General features: G+C 33.0%; 1 protein-coding gene across 15 annotated transcripts in view; it reads left to right on the top strand.

Annotated features, from left to right (window-relative positions):
• The window catches only part of LOC551490 (collagen alpha chain CG42342), a 251,014-nt gene that overhangs the window by 229,078 nt on the left and 6,310 nt on the right, over positions 1-15,626 (top strand). For 13 of the 15 annotated variants that reach the window (XM_026444373.1, XM_026444371.1, XM_026444369.1 and 10 more), the window contains 11 exons: positions 4,346-4,472; positions 5,011-5,099; positions 6,278-6,367; positions 6,687-6,731; positions 7,143-7,169; positions 7,297-7,332; positions 8,402-8,506; positions 8,993-9,037; positions 10,333-10,395; positions 15,049-15,075; positions 15,267-15,320. In XM_026444373.1, the coding sequence (XP_026300158.1) occupies positions 4,346-4,472; positions 5,011-5,099; positions 6,278-6,367; positions 6,687-6,731; positions 7,143-7,169; positions 7,297-7,332; positions 8,402-8,506; positions 8,993-9,037; positions 10,333-10,395; positions 15,049-15,075; positions 15,267-15,320 (708 nt within the window). The remainder of the gene's footprint in view (positions 1-4,345; positions 4,473-5,010; positions 5,100-6,277; positions 6,368-6,686; positions 6,732-7,142; positions 7,170-7,296; positions 7,333-8,401; positions 8,507-8,992; positions 9,038-10,332; positions 10,396-15,048; positions 15,076-15,266; positions 15,321-15,626) is intronic. The other 2 variants (XM_026444376.1, XM_026444375.1) reach the window with 1 other exon arrangement.

The following is a 15,626-nucleotide window of genomic DNA, read 5'->3' as shown; positions in this document are numbered from 1 at the left end:
ATATATTGACTCGCACTCTCGATAATTATTTACTTTACTTTGATTTCTCTTATTTCATAAACAAAAATTTCTTATCTTCTTCTGTTGAGAAAAAAAAAGAGGAAATTAATGTCTAGAATTCCGGAAATGGAATCGATGTAAAAGATCCAGATTAAGAATTGCTTGCCACCCCGGTTGGCGGAATGACGTGACGTTGTTGTACATTCACGCTTTGAAACACCTGCATGGAAATCACGGAAGGAAAGAGAGAGCACATGCACACACGATCTTATCGAGCACGCATGCGAGCATGCGAGCCACACACCGTATGGCACAGTACGATCACCTGCCTCTTCTCATTTAATAAACTGAGAAACAAGTAGCCGTTAAATTGCATTGTCGTTCGTCGACGATGATGGATGGATACGACGACGTCCTTTTTCGCGTCGAGACTAACGCCACAGCCTTTTGCACGCTCGTTTAATTGTCGAGAAATTGGGGGAATAACAATAAAGAAAGGAAAGAAAGGAAATTGTCGAAAACGATTTTTCTTCTTCACCTTCGGAAGAAAATCCTTCTTCTTCTCCTTCAAATGTAAAATTTATGTTTATATTTATACATTTTGTCTCGACGCACGAAGGAGGATTTTCCTCGATCCCGAAGTCATCGTGACTTAATTTGAAAAGAAGAAAAGTCACTGCGAAAAGTAAAAGTAGAAACGTTGGTGGCAGCAAATAACACGTAAATACAATGAACAAAAATTTAAAAACGCCTCCTCGAGCCGCTATTATTTGTGTCACACAGAAGAGATTCGTTAAGAACCGCGAGTTTAAAAGAGAAAAAGGAAAGGAGGATGTTTTTTCCTCCCTTTCCAGTGAGGAAAATACCGAAAAATCTTCTTCTCTCTTCTGACGATGGATGTGACCGAATTACACACACCTGCGCACTGAAAAGAAAGAAAGAAAGAAAGAAAGGATAACAACAAATTAACTCGACTCCATCCATCCTTTAACTTATTATACATGTTTCTTTACTTTTTTTCAAGGTTTCAAAACCGTAAGTATAAGCTCGCATATTTATCAAACGGAGACGACGACGTTCTTTCTCGAATGTAGGAACAAATGGAGAGAGAGAGAGAGAGAAAAGAAAGAAAAAAATGATCGTTTCGAATCGTTAATTAAGTCACCTGGTTCGCGGTCGAGTGGAACGCCGATAAAATCAACGCCGTGCGGCACAAAACTCTCTCGTTTCTATATCTCGTGTGTCGAATGTATCGATATCGAGTCGATCAATCGATATTCTCGTAATCCTCGAGTAGCGAGGAGAAGGTTCGAGAAAGTCGCGACGAGGAATATTTCTATACAGGGTGACTCGTTTGAATCGTCCAATTTTCGTTTTCTTTTTCCCTTCGAATGTGGAAAAAAATATATTGTGGAAATTGTGCAAATTCGATTCGAAATGAGGATAAGTGGAGATAATTTGGTGCAATGGAGTTTTTTTTATATAAATATTTATGTATTTGTTGTGTTATAGATTTTTGTGTTTTAATACTAATTTTTTTTTTTGAGATATGTTAGAAGGAGAAAGGTAAATTATTTAAAAAAAAAAAAAATGTGAAGATTGATTATTATCGAAAATATCTCTGCTTTAATACTTTAAATTATTGTTACTTAAGAGGTTATATTATATTGCAATCAAATTATTTTCTTTTCGAAATATTTTCATTATTGGATTTTAATTTCGAGGGGATGAAAATTTAAATGACTCACCCTGTACATCGTCGAGTTAACCGAGGAGAATTCTAAATCGTAAGTTTATTGGTGGCCTGGAAAGAAAGAGGATACTCAAAGAAAATCGAGCCACTTTTGTTTCAAATTATACACCGTACAATTTCAGAGATACATCGTGCATATATATTTCGTTCGAATTTCCTCGAGCACAGGAATTTTTCATTTACCAATGATGGCCTCACTTGTCGAGGATTTCGTTTCCTCGAGTTTGCAAGAAAAAAAAAAGCGATATCCGACATCACGTGTTGGGGGTAAAAATGAAAAGTATAAAATTTTTTGATCGATTAATGATTCAAAGAAATCGTATATATCCTTAACTGTACAATATCTGTCAGACAAATCTGAATTTTTATTTTGCTAACTTTTTGAAAGAAATAAAGTTTTATCCATTTCTTTGCATTGTATTTATTAAATCTGAAAAATAAAAAAAAAAGATAGGATATTTAAGAAGGATAATGGACAGTTGAGGATTGATTATCAAAAATAGTGATTGATTCCATCATTTATTATTTGAATTTAACTATCAATTGCTTGAAAGAATGGTAATCATTAATGTTAAATTGTTAATTTTATTTGAATTATAATAATATCTGAAGTTGATGTTAGATCTGAAGAATATTGTAATATTTTTATTATTTTTCATCACACTTTTATATTAGATTCAAATTTAAAGTGTTTTAGTGAAATAATTTTGTTTATTTATTATTTTAAATAATCTTATAAAGATTCTTTTCAAAGTAAATATAATTGATTATTCTTCCAAATATTTTCAACATTCTCTTTAAGTCTATGTACAAATTAAATTTATTTTATATCATTGTATTAACAAAATTTTTATTATTATTAATGAAATAACTATAAATTATTAAGAAATAACAATAACTGAAAATTTAAAATTCACTGACAATTCAAAATAACTAATTTAATTAATCGTTGATTAAAATAGAAATAATCATTAATCACAATTGATAATCAGATTAATAGTAATTATTAATTAGTTAAATTAATCCCCAACACTGATCTCTATTAACAAGAGAATACATTCCACAACTATTTTGATGAAGTTTATATGAGAGATAGTTCTCAAAAATATTCTTTTTTCACCAGCCCAAATAAAAACGATTCTCAAAGTCAAAAATATATTTTTTCAAAAATCTAGCCACAGCCAAAAAATTTTATTTTTAAAGTTTCTTTAAACCTACCCACCAAAAACTAACAAATAAAAATTAAGCATTCAGAATAGAATAATTTGACTTCCAATAAACATTTAAAAGGACCAATTCTCAAATAAACTTCGAATCGAATTGACGGATCAATAAATATATTCTCTTGCAAGTTTGCAACTCAATCAACCCTCCACTCGACTCTTTCAACGTCGCAAACTGAACTCTCCGTTTATTCTAACAAATCTGTCCATATGTGTGCTGTGTATAATAACAACGATTGCGAAATTCTAGCGAAATTAATATAAATTTTGGTTAAGGGAGGGTAAGAAATGGTGAAGGTGAGAGAGAGAAAGAAAGAGAACGAAAGAGAACGAAAGATAGAGAGAGAGAGAGAGAAACTGTGTGACAACGCTTTTTTTTTTATCTTATAGTCAATAGTCTTTGGCGTAGTGTACGTAGCTTGTGTAACTAATTTGTGTTTAATGTAGCAAAGTAACACCACACTACTTCTTCCCCGTGTGTGTCGGTACAAATCACTAATAACTAATACTACTACCCCCCGGCTTTGAGGCTCTCGCAACTTTATCGACCGGTGATCGATGCAAGCCTGCGATTGTCGCGTAAGTATCAAACAATAGCCCCTCTACTACTACTATCAGTAGCTTTATTGTCGATTTCGAAAGAAATATTCGTACGTCGTGTCATACGCAGCTAATTTTACTATTGTTTTTCTTTTTACGTATATATATATATATTTTTTTTTGTTTTGATAACTCTAATTCGTTCGTTTTATCCCCTCTTTTCTCTCGGATTGATTGTTAAAGTATTTTCGAATTATCTCTTTTATTAATCGAAGTGAAATACTTTTGGACACTCGTTGCTTGATAAATTTAAAACATTTTCAAATTCGAAATTTATGCTCATGAGAAAGAATTAATGGAGAGGAAAGCGGGGGATAAGTTTCGATAGCTTCCATCCTTCTACTAAATTTGATCCCCCTACTAACCAGACATTGCATGTAACATACAATTTACCCGTAGTAAACTTTTGTGTTTCTTTTTTTTTTCGATTAAACGATTAGTGTGTCTAGATTTATAGTGTATTAAAACCATATCGATCGATTTTGGCAATGAATCATTTCCAAATCGAACAAAATTTCCGAAACAATCAAAAAAAAAAAATAAAGAAAATAGAGAAAAAGAGGAAGAAAGTGCCAAAATCGACCGTCGAATAGATAATTTTCCAGACAAATAAAAACCGAATATCTCCCCTCCTCTACCCATCCTAACCTAAAAATGATTACCGATTAACGCTTCGTCGTAAGAGAAACGAATTTTCAAAAAAAAAAAAAAGAAAATTTAAAGATTTGGAGGACCTGGTTGGACCTGACCTTACAGTGTTGCATTATAGGGTTTCAAGGGTGAGAGCGGTGTGGCATTGATGAGAGGCCCGCCCGGTCTGCCGGGTCCAAAGGGTGATCCCGGGGAACGGGGTTACCGAGGCGATAAAGGAACCAAGGGAGACACGGGCTCACCAGGTAGATTTTCAAGAGCCATTCCTCTGCGAAATTGAAGAAAAAGATGGATGACAATATGAACGATATATATATATATTCGACTGGTACAATCGAAAGAAGGGGTTTTCTTCCCCTCGAATTTCTTCTGGTGGATCTATAATATCTAAAAATCTCGTCACATTTGTCGCAGCCTATTCTTTGAAAATCTGTTCGTAATACTTTTTTTCCTTACCCTTTACGACACGTTATCTTCTTTTCTATCTCGTCTGGATATTCACGATGGTGTGAACGTGCAAGGAAAAAGTCTTCTGTCTCTTTCAATTTTCAAACGCTCTTATCGTTTCGATAATCTTGTTGAGAGGAATCTAATCTCAAGTCGTTTTATCAATTTTCGAAAAATGATTCGAGGGTAATTAGACAATGTGTGTGTGTGTGTGTGTGAAAGAAAAAGAGAGGTTAATAATCGAGTGTTTTCACCTGTAGGGGATGGAAGAATACGAAGGGTCGAGGTGAGCAAGGATCGTTGTTTAATTGTACTAGCAAAGAATCGTAATTTCAGGGCCAAAGGGAGAGCAAGGACATCCTGGTTTACCTGGACTCAATGGAACGGATGGGGAGACTGGTATACAGGGTCCTCCAGGATTGCCAGTAAGTAAATTATACGAGAAAATGTAATTTAAGATTAGTGAAAGAACACTTGCACCAATCTTCGATTAATTATTGGGTTGGCAACTAAGTAATTGCGGATTTCAGTTGAAGTTGATAACGACCTAATCAAAGCAGTACAACTCGTGAGATTGCAGAGAAGCTTCGTGTATCGCATACATGCATTGAAAACCACTTAAAACAACTTGGCTATGTTCAAAAACATTCCTCCTCTCGAACCGAAAGAAAAGTATTTAACGCAACGCATTAACAGCTGCGATTTGCTAAAGAAACGTAATGAAAATGATCCATTTTTAAAACGACCAATAACTGGCGATGAAAAATGGGTTGTTTACAACAATATCAAGCGGAAAAGATGGTGGAGCAGGCCACGTGAACCAGCTCGAACAACATCAAAAGCTGGTATTCGTCGAAAGAAGGTTTTGTTATCAGTTTGGTGGGATTACAAAGGAATTGTTTATTTTGAACTCTTACCACCCAATCGAACGATCAATTCTGTTGTCTACATTGAACAACTAACGAAATTAAACAATGCGGTTGAAGAAAAGTGGCCAGAATTGACAAATCGAAAAGGTGTTGTATTCCATCATGACGATGCAAGGCCACACACATCTTTGGTCACTCGGCAAAAATTATTGGAGCTTGGTTGGGATGTTTTGTCACATTCACCATATAGTCCTGACCTTGCACCATCTGATTATTTTTTGTTTCGATCTTTACAAAACTCTTTGAATGGTAAAAATTTCAATAATGATGATGATATCAAATCGTACCTGATTCAGTTTTTTGCTAATAAAAACCACAAGTTTTACGAACGTGGGATTATGATACTGTCTGAAAGATGGCAAAAGGTCATTGATCAAAATGGGTAACACATTACAGAATAAAGTTATTTAGTTTCATGAAAAAATTGTCTTTGATTTTCTAAAAAAAATCCGCAATTACTTAGTTGCCAACCCAATAAATTGATTAATGATTTGTATATATTTGTCCTGTTCTACGGTATGTTATATAAAATTTATATAAAATTTTTTGTTGTAACATTTTACAAGTTAAATTATTTACGTTACATTATGTGGATCGATTAAGGTGGATTTTCGAGGGATAAAATTTTTTGATATGCGTACATACATTTATTCCCATATTAAATATTTGTACAGGGAATTTCTGGACCCAAAGGTGAAAAGGGTGACTACGGAGATATCGGACCTCCAGGACTTATGGGGCCACCAGGTTTGCCTGGTCCACCGGTATGTAAACCACTCAGCTTATTACAATATTTATTCAATTATATTAGGTAACCAAGAAAATTCTGTCTTTTATCTTCTGTGGAAAAATAAAATTATTCGTGCAATGTCGTTCTAACAAATAATTGTTGCCACTTGAAACGTTAAATATATTGAAAATATTTTTATTAATAAACCATAATTTCCATTTCCAAGAAATATTTTTTGCAACAGTTTTAATTAATTAATCAGTCATTTTGATTAAAAACGACAGAATTTCCTTGATAAAGCAACAACACGAACAGAAGAAAGATTTAACTCCACGTCACGTTGTTCTAAACAGGGTTATCCAGGGTTGAAGGGTGAAAAAGGGGAGAAAGGTGAATCGGTGAGTCGATCCCTCTCGATAATACTTAAACGCGCAGCAGATGGACGATCGGGAAAAAAAAACCCTCTCGAGTCTTTTCACTTTTAAATCGAACGGGCGAAAGATGAGAGATATGTATGTATAATTGACTCCTCCTCCTCTCGATAATAATACCGTTCGTCGGTAAACCCGAGAGAGAAAGAGACAGTCGTTCAATATCCATCAATTCTCTGCTGCGAGTTATCCCGGGGCCTTTGATTCCGACGTGTGACGACGAGTATAATCGCGCGTATCGTCAATCGCCACGGAAGAATCGAAGCCTCGATGATGATAATAAAAACAGTGTGCGTTTTAACGCTCGTTCGACGAATAAAAATCTATATCTTTTCTTTTCATGACGACACACATTCGGCCGGCCGTTCGTTTCCACAGAAATACAAGAAGCTCAGGAGAAGGCAGGTACGTTCAAATGACGATGACGATGTTGATGATGATGATAATAGAATTGTTCCACGACGAAATTTTCGACGAGGAAATAGAGAATAAATTTACAACGTTTGCGTAACGTGAGCTCGTTTTATTGCAGGGTGACGGCACGTTTGAAGTAAACGCTGGTGAAGTGGTGAGTAACGTTCGAACCTTTCGTATTCTGGTCTTGTTGTTTGATTAATAAACGTGTAACGCCAGTGTCTCCCAATTTTCTTCTTCTTCTTCGAATTTATAAAATATAAAAGTTGTATGAATTGTGGGAAGGAAAATTTTTAAAAAATTGGCAATTGAAATTGAATGATTGATTGAATTGAAATGATTCAACAAGATATAAAAATTATATAAATTGTGGGAAGGAAAATTTAAAAAAAATTGGCAATTGAAATGATTCAACAAGATATAAAAGTTATATGAATTGTGGGAAGGAAATTTTTTAAAAAATTGGCAATTGAAATGATTCAATAAGATATAAAAATTATATGAATTGTGGGAAGGAAAATTTTTAAAAAATTGACAATTGAAATGATTCAACAAGATATAAAAGTTATATGAATTGTGGGAAGGAAAATTTTTAAAAAATTGGCAATTGAAATTATTCAACAAGATATAAAAGTTAAATGAATTGTGGGAAGGAAAATTTTAAAAAAATTGGCAATTGAAATTATTCAACAAGATATAAAAGTTATATGAATTGTGGGAAGGAAAATTTTTAAAAAATTGGCAATTGAAATGATTCAATAAGATATAAAAGTTATATGAGTTGTGAAAAAGAAAATTTTTAAAAAATTGGCAATTAAAATTTAACAAGATTTTAATAAATAATAAACGTGTTTTTTTTCTATATAAGATAAGAAAAATTTTAGAAATTGACAACATTGAGGAAAAGACGAAGAAAAAAATGAGGAACAATTTGAAAATAAATCTCTCTAAATCTAAAGTGTCTTTCAATTGCTATATTGTTTCCAAATTTTTTCTTCTTTTGTGAATTATGATTCTTTTTCAATCGTTGTATTTGAACACGAATATTAGAAATTGGGAAAACTTTTATTCTATTAATTATATTCGCATATCATTTGAATGAAGAATTTTGAATTATGAAGAAAATCCCACGCGAGATCCATTGGGAGCCACTGTTCGAGGCACTGTTTATAAATAAAATTTAACCTCTTCTTGAAATTGCACGAGATGAACCCTGGTTGCAGATAATGGGACCACCGGGACCACCAGGCCCAGCTGGCACTCCTGGCCTCCAAGGTCCACCTGGCATAAAAGGCGACCGAGGACACGATGGTGCCAAAGGCGATCCTGTCAGTAATATTAAACAAAAAAATCATTCTATAATTTCAATTTGTAGAATACGTTCATCAACGTTACATCATTACATCAATGATATTATTTTTCTATAATTTTAATGTTACTTCTTCCAAAAGTTAAAACATTCCATGTGACATATCAAAATTAAAATATTTCTACTGAAGAGTTTATCCTAAGATCCTGGAAATGTCTCTCATTACTAAAAGTGGAAAATTTTGAATATCCTGAAGAATGGCTAGAATGGAATATTTTAATTTAAAGGAATATATGAATGGAATCGACAAAAGTTATTACAAGAAAAAGTTTGTAAATTATTTAGTAAATTGAAACATTATCTGTTTCTTTCTTATTTTCACACATTGAAGTATTGTAGTTGAGATATAAACATTATATCGTACGGCATCAACGAGAGGGCGAGGAAACGTGTTTATAACGCGGAATAGGGATATTCTCATTTGGTCGTTTTTTTTACATTACAGGGAGAGAAGGGTGCCAAAGGAGATCCTGGTCCAATGGGACTACCCGTACGTATTTTCCTCTCAAGATTAGGTTTGTAGGTTAGGTAGGTTGTAAAACGCGATAAAATACCAGGAATAGAGTCAAAACGATGGAACCATCCTCGAAATTTATTTATCCCTAAGGTATTAGAAAAGGTATCGAAGAAAAGTGTTAGTTTCGAAGAATATAATGTTGAATGAAAATTAATGATGATTTTTTTTTTCTTTGCAGTAAATTTTTTGCCACTTGTCTCTTTTAAAACAATGCTGTTTGAATATTTTTCTTTTTTTTTTTTTTTGTTTCGAAATAAAGCAAATGAGGGGATGATACTTTTTGTCATATTTTCTAATTTAAATTACCTGCTTGAAGCAACAAATAAAATTTTTATTTTAAATTTCATATATAACGAAGTAATATGAACTTTTTGAATTATCTATTTGTATTATAAAAAAATTCTACAAATTCGACTTTCAATAAAAATGCAATAAATATTGCTAGAATAAAAATACAGAGAAACAAAACAAACAAAATAATATGCTGAGATAATGAGCCAATATAAAAATTTGTTCAAACACGATACATTTAATTAGAGATGGGTCGAAACCTGACTTTTAGATTCGCGAAATTTTCTTCTACGGTCTCAAAACTTTCGAAATCATCGAAACTCGAAATTCTCGATTCTTTTTCCTTTTTCAGAATTTTTCAAATATATTCAGATTCATAGCCAGCCTATTTTCTTTCTTCTACATTATAATAACCTTCTTGTAATTTATTTATTTTAAGTTATTTTTTTTGGATTTCAAAAATTTCAAAGTTAATTACTTATATTAAAAATATTAGACAATAGTTTTCTTTAATTCAATTAAAGATTATCTTTTTAAAAATTTTATTCATTTCTATACTAGAATGAATAAATAGTAATCAAAGATTGTACAAAAAAATTAGAAACATAATTTTTACTAAAAAAGAATCTACATTATGAAACTTTGCACTTTTAAATATAAAAAAAATAGTATATCATAAAGATTAATATTTTTTAAATATACCAACTTCAGAATCAAATTTATATATAAAACATCATGAACTTAAATATAAATTTGATAAAAATAATAATTACAATTCACACAAAAATAAACTTGCCTTGATCAAACTCAAATCCGGTTAAACCCATCGCTAAACTTTTGCTAAACTCGTTTCCCCGGAAGAATTCGGTTTCGAGTTTCGAAGGATTTCGGAGCGACCCATCCCTTCCTCTCTCTCTCTCCCCCCTCCCCCTCCCCAATCGAATCACTGATCGAGGCATCGATCTGTTTCTTTGCAGGGCCCCATGGGACTGAGAGGAGAGTCCGGAAAACCCGGGGATGCCGGGAAACCTGGTGCCATGGTAAGAACGCGGACCTCTCGCTCCTAACGCCATCGTTATTTGGCCTCGCTGCTGAATCATTACATAGGCATTCACTAACGACCAGTGTATAATCTCGAATTGTCGCTCATTCGGCAAGAATATATATTCGGTGTATACTTCTTCAGATCCCCTCCCTCGCCCCCCCCCCCCCCCCCCGATTGATTTGATTGCCTCTCTCGAGTATGTTTGCCTCCCTCCCTCCTCCGCCGTGCCGTTAAAACGTAAAAATTATTATTATTGCGAGTTGAGGAAAAAAGAGAAACGAGATAGAAAGGGATGAATAAGAATAAGAGAGAAGAAGGAGGAGGAGGAGGAGGAGGAGGATGAACAGAAACAATTTCCCGGATGAACGACTCTTTATAGAAAGAGAACTTCTCGATGTCTTGCAAGTCATATCATCGTTTAGCATTTATTGGATATAAGTGTACAAGTCGCGAGGATGAGTGTTGATTAATCGCATTTCGAGTGTCGTGAAGCAATGCCTGGATGGTGGATTCTCGTAGGCTTATCGATTGGAATCTATCGTTCGACGATGAAGGGGCAGCTTGAAGGACCGTCCTTTAGAAGAAAAAAGGGAGGAAGGAACAGGGAGGGGGGAATTTGCAAGCATTGTGATATATATGTATATGTATATCATGTTCTCGAGCCTCCCAATAGAAACGAAAATAGTAAAGGAGAAAGGATTTTGATACGTGTTGTTCAGAGAGAAGAAGAAGAAGGATCGTAGCGAGAAACGTGTCTTAAACAACGTGTGGTTAATGTGGATGATAAGGTGACTGTGTAACTCTTGTATTTATAATGCGGCAGTGTAGCGGCACGTAATAAGAAATATTAAAAAAGAAAAAGATAATTTACTCTCGATAAATCGATAATTTCGATTTTTTTTTTTCGTGTCGATGTGAATGAAAAGAGAAAAGTGAAGTTTCGGGAGAAACGAAGAAGCGTCTTCCAATAGATATTCGATGTGTAAACGAGTTATAAATTATTCGATATGCTTGTCTCCGTTCCTTTTTTTGTTTTTTTTTTTCCGAATTTCTTCTTTCCTCTCGGAGTATACGCAAATATATATACACTCGGTCGGTGCTGTTACATTTAATTTATCCAATATCGGTAATTATCGAGCGGATGATCGCGCTACCATCCGTCCTTTCTAACGTATATAAATTTAACTCGACACTCGTATTTTGTGTATGCGTGCGCGTGTGTATGTGTTCACGTGTGTGTGTGTGCGTGTTGCGTATGGCGCATGCGCGCGCATGCGCCAAGGGATAAATACGTTGTACCGATGACACTGAATCGGGGAAACGCTTTAGCGTTATAAACGTGGTAACGCGGTACGAAAGCTAAGGAAATTTTGCCTTAAAACGTTTTTAAATTTAAACAATTAAACGATATAGATTAAGGTTGATAGATATTGTATAAAATATTTTGCGACACATCAAGTAAAAGCTATCAGAGAAACAGTGGTACTGGACGATGATACATTTTATGATAGCTCAATTATTTTTTACACACTTATTTCTATATTATTTCTTTACACCTACTTTATATTCCTTCTTTTAGTTTATTTTAATTTTCTTTTCTTTTTAAATAATTCGCTTTTTATCGTGGACTTATTTATTTGCATTAAGCTTTTTTTATTTTTTCTATTATATTTTAGTTTATTAAATTAAATGATTTGTACTTATTTTTTTCTTTTTTTTTTTTTACATTGTACTTCTGTTTATTTCGTTGTATGATCAAGATATATTTTTTTCGTTCGAGATGTAACGTATTAATAAAGAAAATGTGTATAATAGAAAAACTTTTTTCATATATATATATATATATATATAAACATTTTATTGGCAAATATAAATTTATCGTATCTTTCGTACCGCCAGAAATATGAACCTGATCGCATTAAAATTTGAAAATATAATAAATTTTTGTATAGAAGTAGTTTATATATTTTAGAATCGAAGAGAAGAGAAAAATCTATAAGATTTGTCTGAAATTATTTTATAATATATTTTGTTATACGCACGTATAAATTTATTCGCACACAAATTTTATTTCAAACTTTGAATCGTTATTTTAAAAGTGATATGATATTTTTAAATAAGAAATTATCATCGATTCATTTTGCAATCACGAGACATATATTTTTTAACTCGAGATCATCTGGAAGAAAATGTTGTTTCTAATTTTATACGTTTTTTTTTTTTAAACATATTTTTACGTTCGCTATTTTTCAATACCCACACTTATATAATCCATTTATTTTTTCACGTATAATGCATGGTATGCTCACGTACAAATAACCAAACGTAAATAATTAATTAACGATATAAATTTATAGATCGATAATTAATTGATAATTTAGACAAATAAGAAATTCGAAGGATAAAATTCGAGAAAGAATTCCGATTCGATTGAGAAGATATAAGTTTATTCGCCTAATTCGTTACACGAAAATAACTGAAAAATGCAAGGATAGATAACAACTAATAAATGGCCTAAAAAGAACGGTACAGAGAAAGATACAAGATACACCTATCATGCGTATAATAACTCACAATGTACTTAACAAATGTGTCAAATGAGTATCCTTTATTTTGTGATCCTAGTCACCCCTCTAATAACACGTTGACACGTTAAATTAGATAAACGAGGAAAAAAGTTGTACAATTTAGAATATATAATAATGGACAGAAACGGGGTTCGCCAAATGTACGTTTGAACGATATTTTCGCTGGCCTCGGTTAGAAAGCGTCTACTAAATAGCCTACCGTTTCGCCGTGCATATCCTAACCTATAAATAGTGGATAAAGATTAATGAGAGTAGTTTTTAACGAAAAGTAATGGAAAACGAGTATATATAAAAGTATGAAGCTCTCGTATCGTGAAAGCACATTAAATGGTAACGCTAATGCGATAATGCGAAGTAATAACGATAAAACAGTGTAAATGAGCGCCCATACACGTGCATATGCACACAAGGGTTTCGAAGAGAAATAAAAAGTGAGAAAGAGAGAGAAAGAGAGAAAGAGAGAGAGAGATAATGATTATCGATCGAGAGACGTGTATGTATGCGTGTGTATATGATATCTATATGCACGTGTACGTGTATATGTACACGTACACGGTTATACGCGTAATGTACGTAAGCATATATACGTGCATGTGGCGACGAGTATATAAAAAAGTATGCGGGGAAGGAATATAAACACATAACATTTTACGTGCGTGCGTATGTGTGTATTGTAAAGCGGCGCGCCTTGGTAATTAACGAAAAGAAAAGAGAAAAAAGAAAAGAAAAGAAAAGAAAAGAAAACAAAAATTATAGAGACGAAGAATACGGCGACGTATTTACGTATATAAGAATTAATTGAATCTAACAATTTTGTTTTACATTGTCCCAATTAATAAACAGAATGTGCATGTGCCTGTGTCCTTTGCTTCTATATGATGCCCTTTCGAAATTTTTTAACGCTTATCCACCAACACACACACACAGATACACACACACACACAGACAGACACACACCTTGTAGTGAAATTACCGCTTTGCATTTTGCTCTGGCTGCGATCCGACGATCATTTGTTCAAAAAACTTCTATCTCTTTTTCTTTTTTTTTTTTTTTTTTATTACACTTTGTTTCTCTTCTTCGCCCTTCTTTCTTCTTTCTATCGAATATCTACATCTTTTTTTCTTCTTTTTCATTTTTTTTTTTTTTTTTTTAAATTATAAGATCATGATCATGAAAGAGAGAGAGAGAGAAAGAGAGAGAGAAATTAACACGTGTTAATTTGCTGCGACCACCACGGTAACGTAAATTGTTGGATCGTTATGCCATCTCGTAAAATTGATTATTATATTGCGAAGATTTTTTTTTTTTTTTTTTCAGTCATAATTCAGGCGTATAATCAACGCGAAATCCGCTGGGTTTTTTTTTTTTTAGTTTTCTACTTTTTCTCGAATTCGATTGAGCTCCTTCTTCATCTTTTCCTTTGCCTAACACGCCCATCTCTTGTACCTTTGCCTGGCTCTGGGAAAAGATTGGTATTTTATCCGTCAAATATATCAGAGTCTGAGATAGAATAAGAGTCTGTACGATAAATGATTAATTTGATTAATTCTTTTTATATTTATATTTGCAACATGATATATTTACATTGCAAGCAATATGATAATATGTTGTATATACATTAATTGTACATTAATTTTATTTTATTTTTCCTTTCACATCAAAGATTTTACATCGAGAATGAATTAATACATTTAATAACATTTATTGAAATCAGAATAACATTGTATGTATGTACAATACTGGTTACATGATAATTTGTCACAAAGTCAATCATTCGTTAATTTTTTTTATTAACCACTATAAATTGATAAAAATATTTGATTTTATTTTTAAACACGTATGCACAAATATGTTATGTTGCACAAACAAATTTATAGATAAAATTAAAAGAAATTTCTGAAGAGCTTGGCAAGGTACAATAACGCTGTGAATGAAGGGCGTCAAAGGGCGTCGTCTTAATAAAAATATCTTGATAATAAATTACACTTGAATCGGCATATTTCGATATTAATTATCAGGTGACTTCGATGAATCTGACAAGGTTTCCTCTGCCTTTCAGGGGCCACCAGGATTAGACGGCATGAAGGTGAGCAATCCTCGGGGAGACCCGTTTAACCATACATTATATTTATGATTTTTGGATCCTCGATTACTACGCTCACACTACTTTCATCACATTCAGGCACATAGATTAAGTCCTGGTTGAAAACATAACGGGTATTGTTCGAGCGTGTACGGGCAGATCACATTATTCGTTATATTTCTTCATACTTGCAGGGTGCACAAGGAGAACCAGGGACAAAGGGAGAAAGAGGGGATCCTGGCCTACCTGTAAGTATCCTCTCCCCAATAAATTGAAAAATTATTGAAATTATAGAAATTTTAATAATCAATAATTGTTACTGAAAAATCATTGCCAAATAACCTTTCAATTAACGTAAAATGGGGTGAAAAGAAAAAGAGAATTTTCAATAAATGTAATTAGATTATTAAAATAGAAGAAACTTTGACGTTCCTTTTTGTTCCATCTCGATATTTCGATCGGTTACCGAGATAAAAAAGTTTTTATAGAGATGCGAAAATGGATGGAATGGAGCGACACATTGTTTTTTCTGCACACTACCTTAAAATAGGCCA

The sequence above is a fragment of the Apis mellifera genome, linkage group LG12 (assembly GCF_003254395.2).
Source record: "Apis mellifera strain DH4 linkage group LG12, Amel_HAv3.1, whole genome shotgun sequence".
Taxonomy (NCBI): domain Eukaryota; kingdom Metazoa; phylum Arthropoda; class Insecta; order Hymenoptera; family Apidae; genus Apis; species Apis mellifera.
Note: the sequence above shows the minus strand (reverse complement) of the source record. Positions and strands in the feature narration are given on the sequence as shown.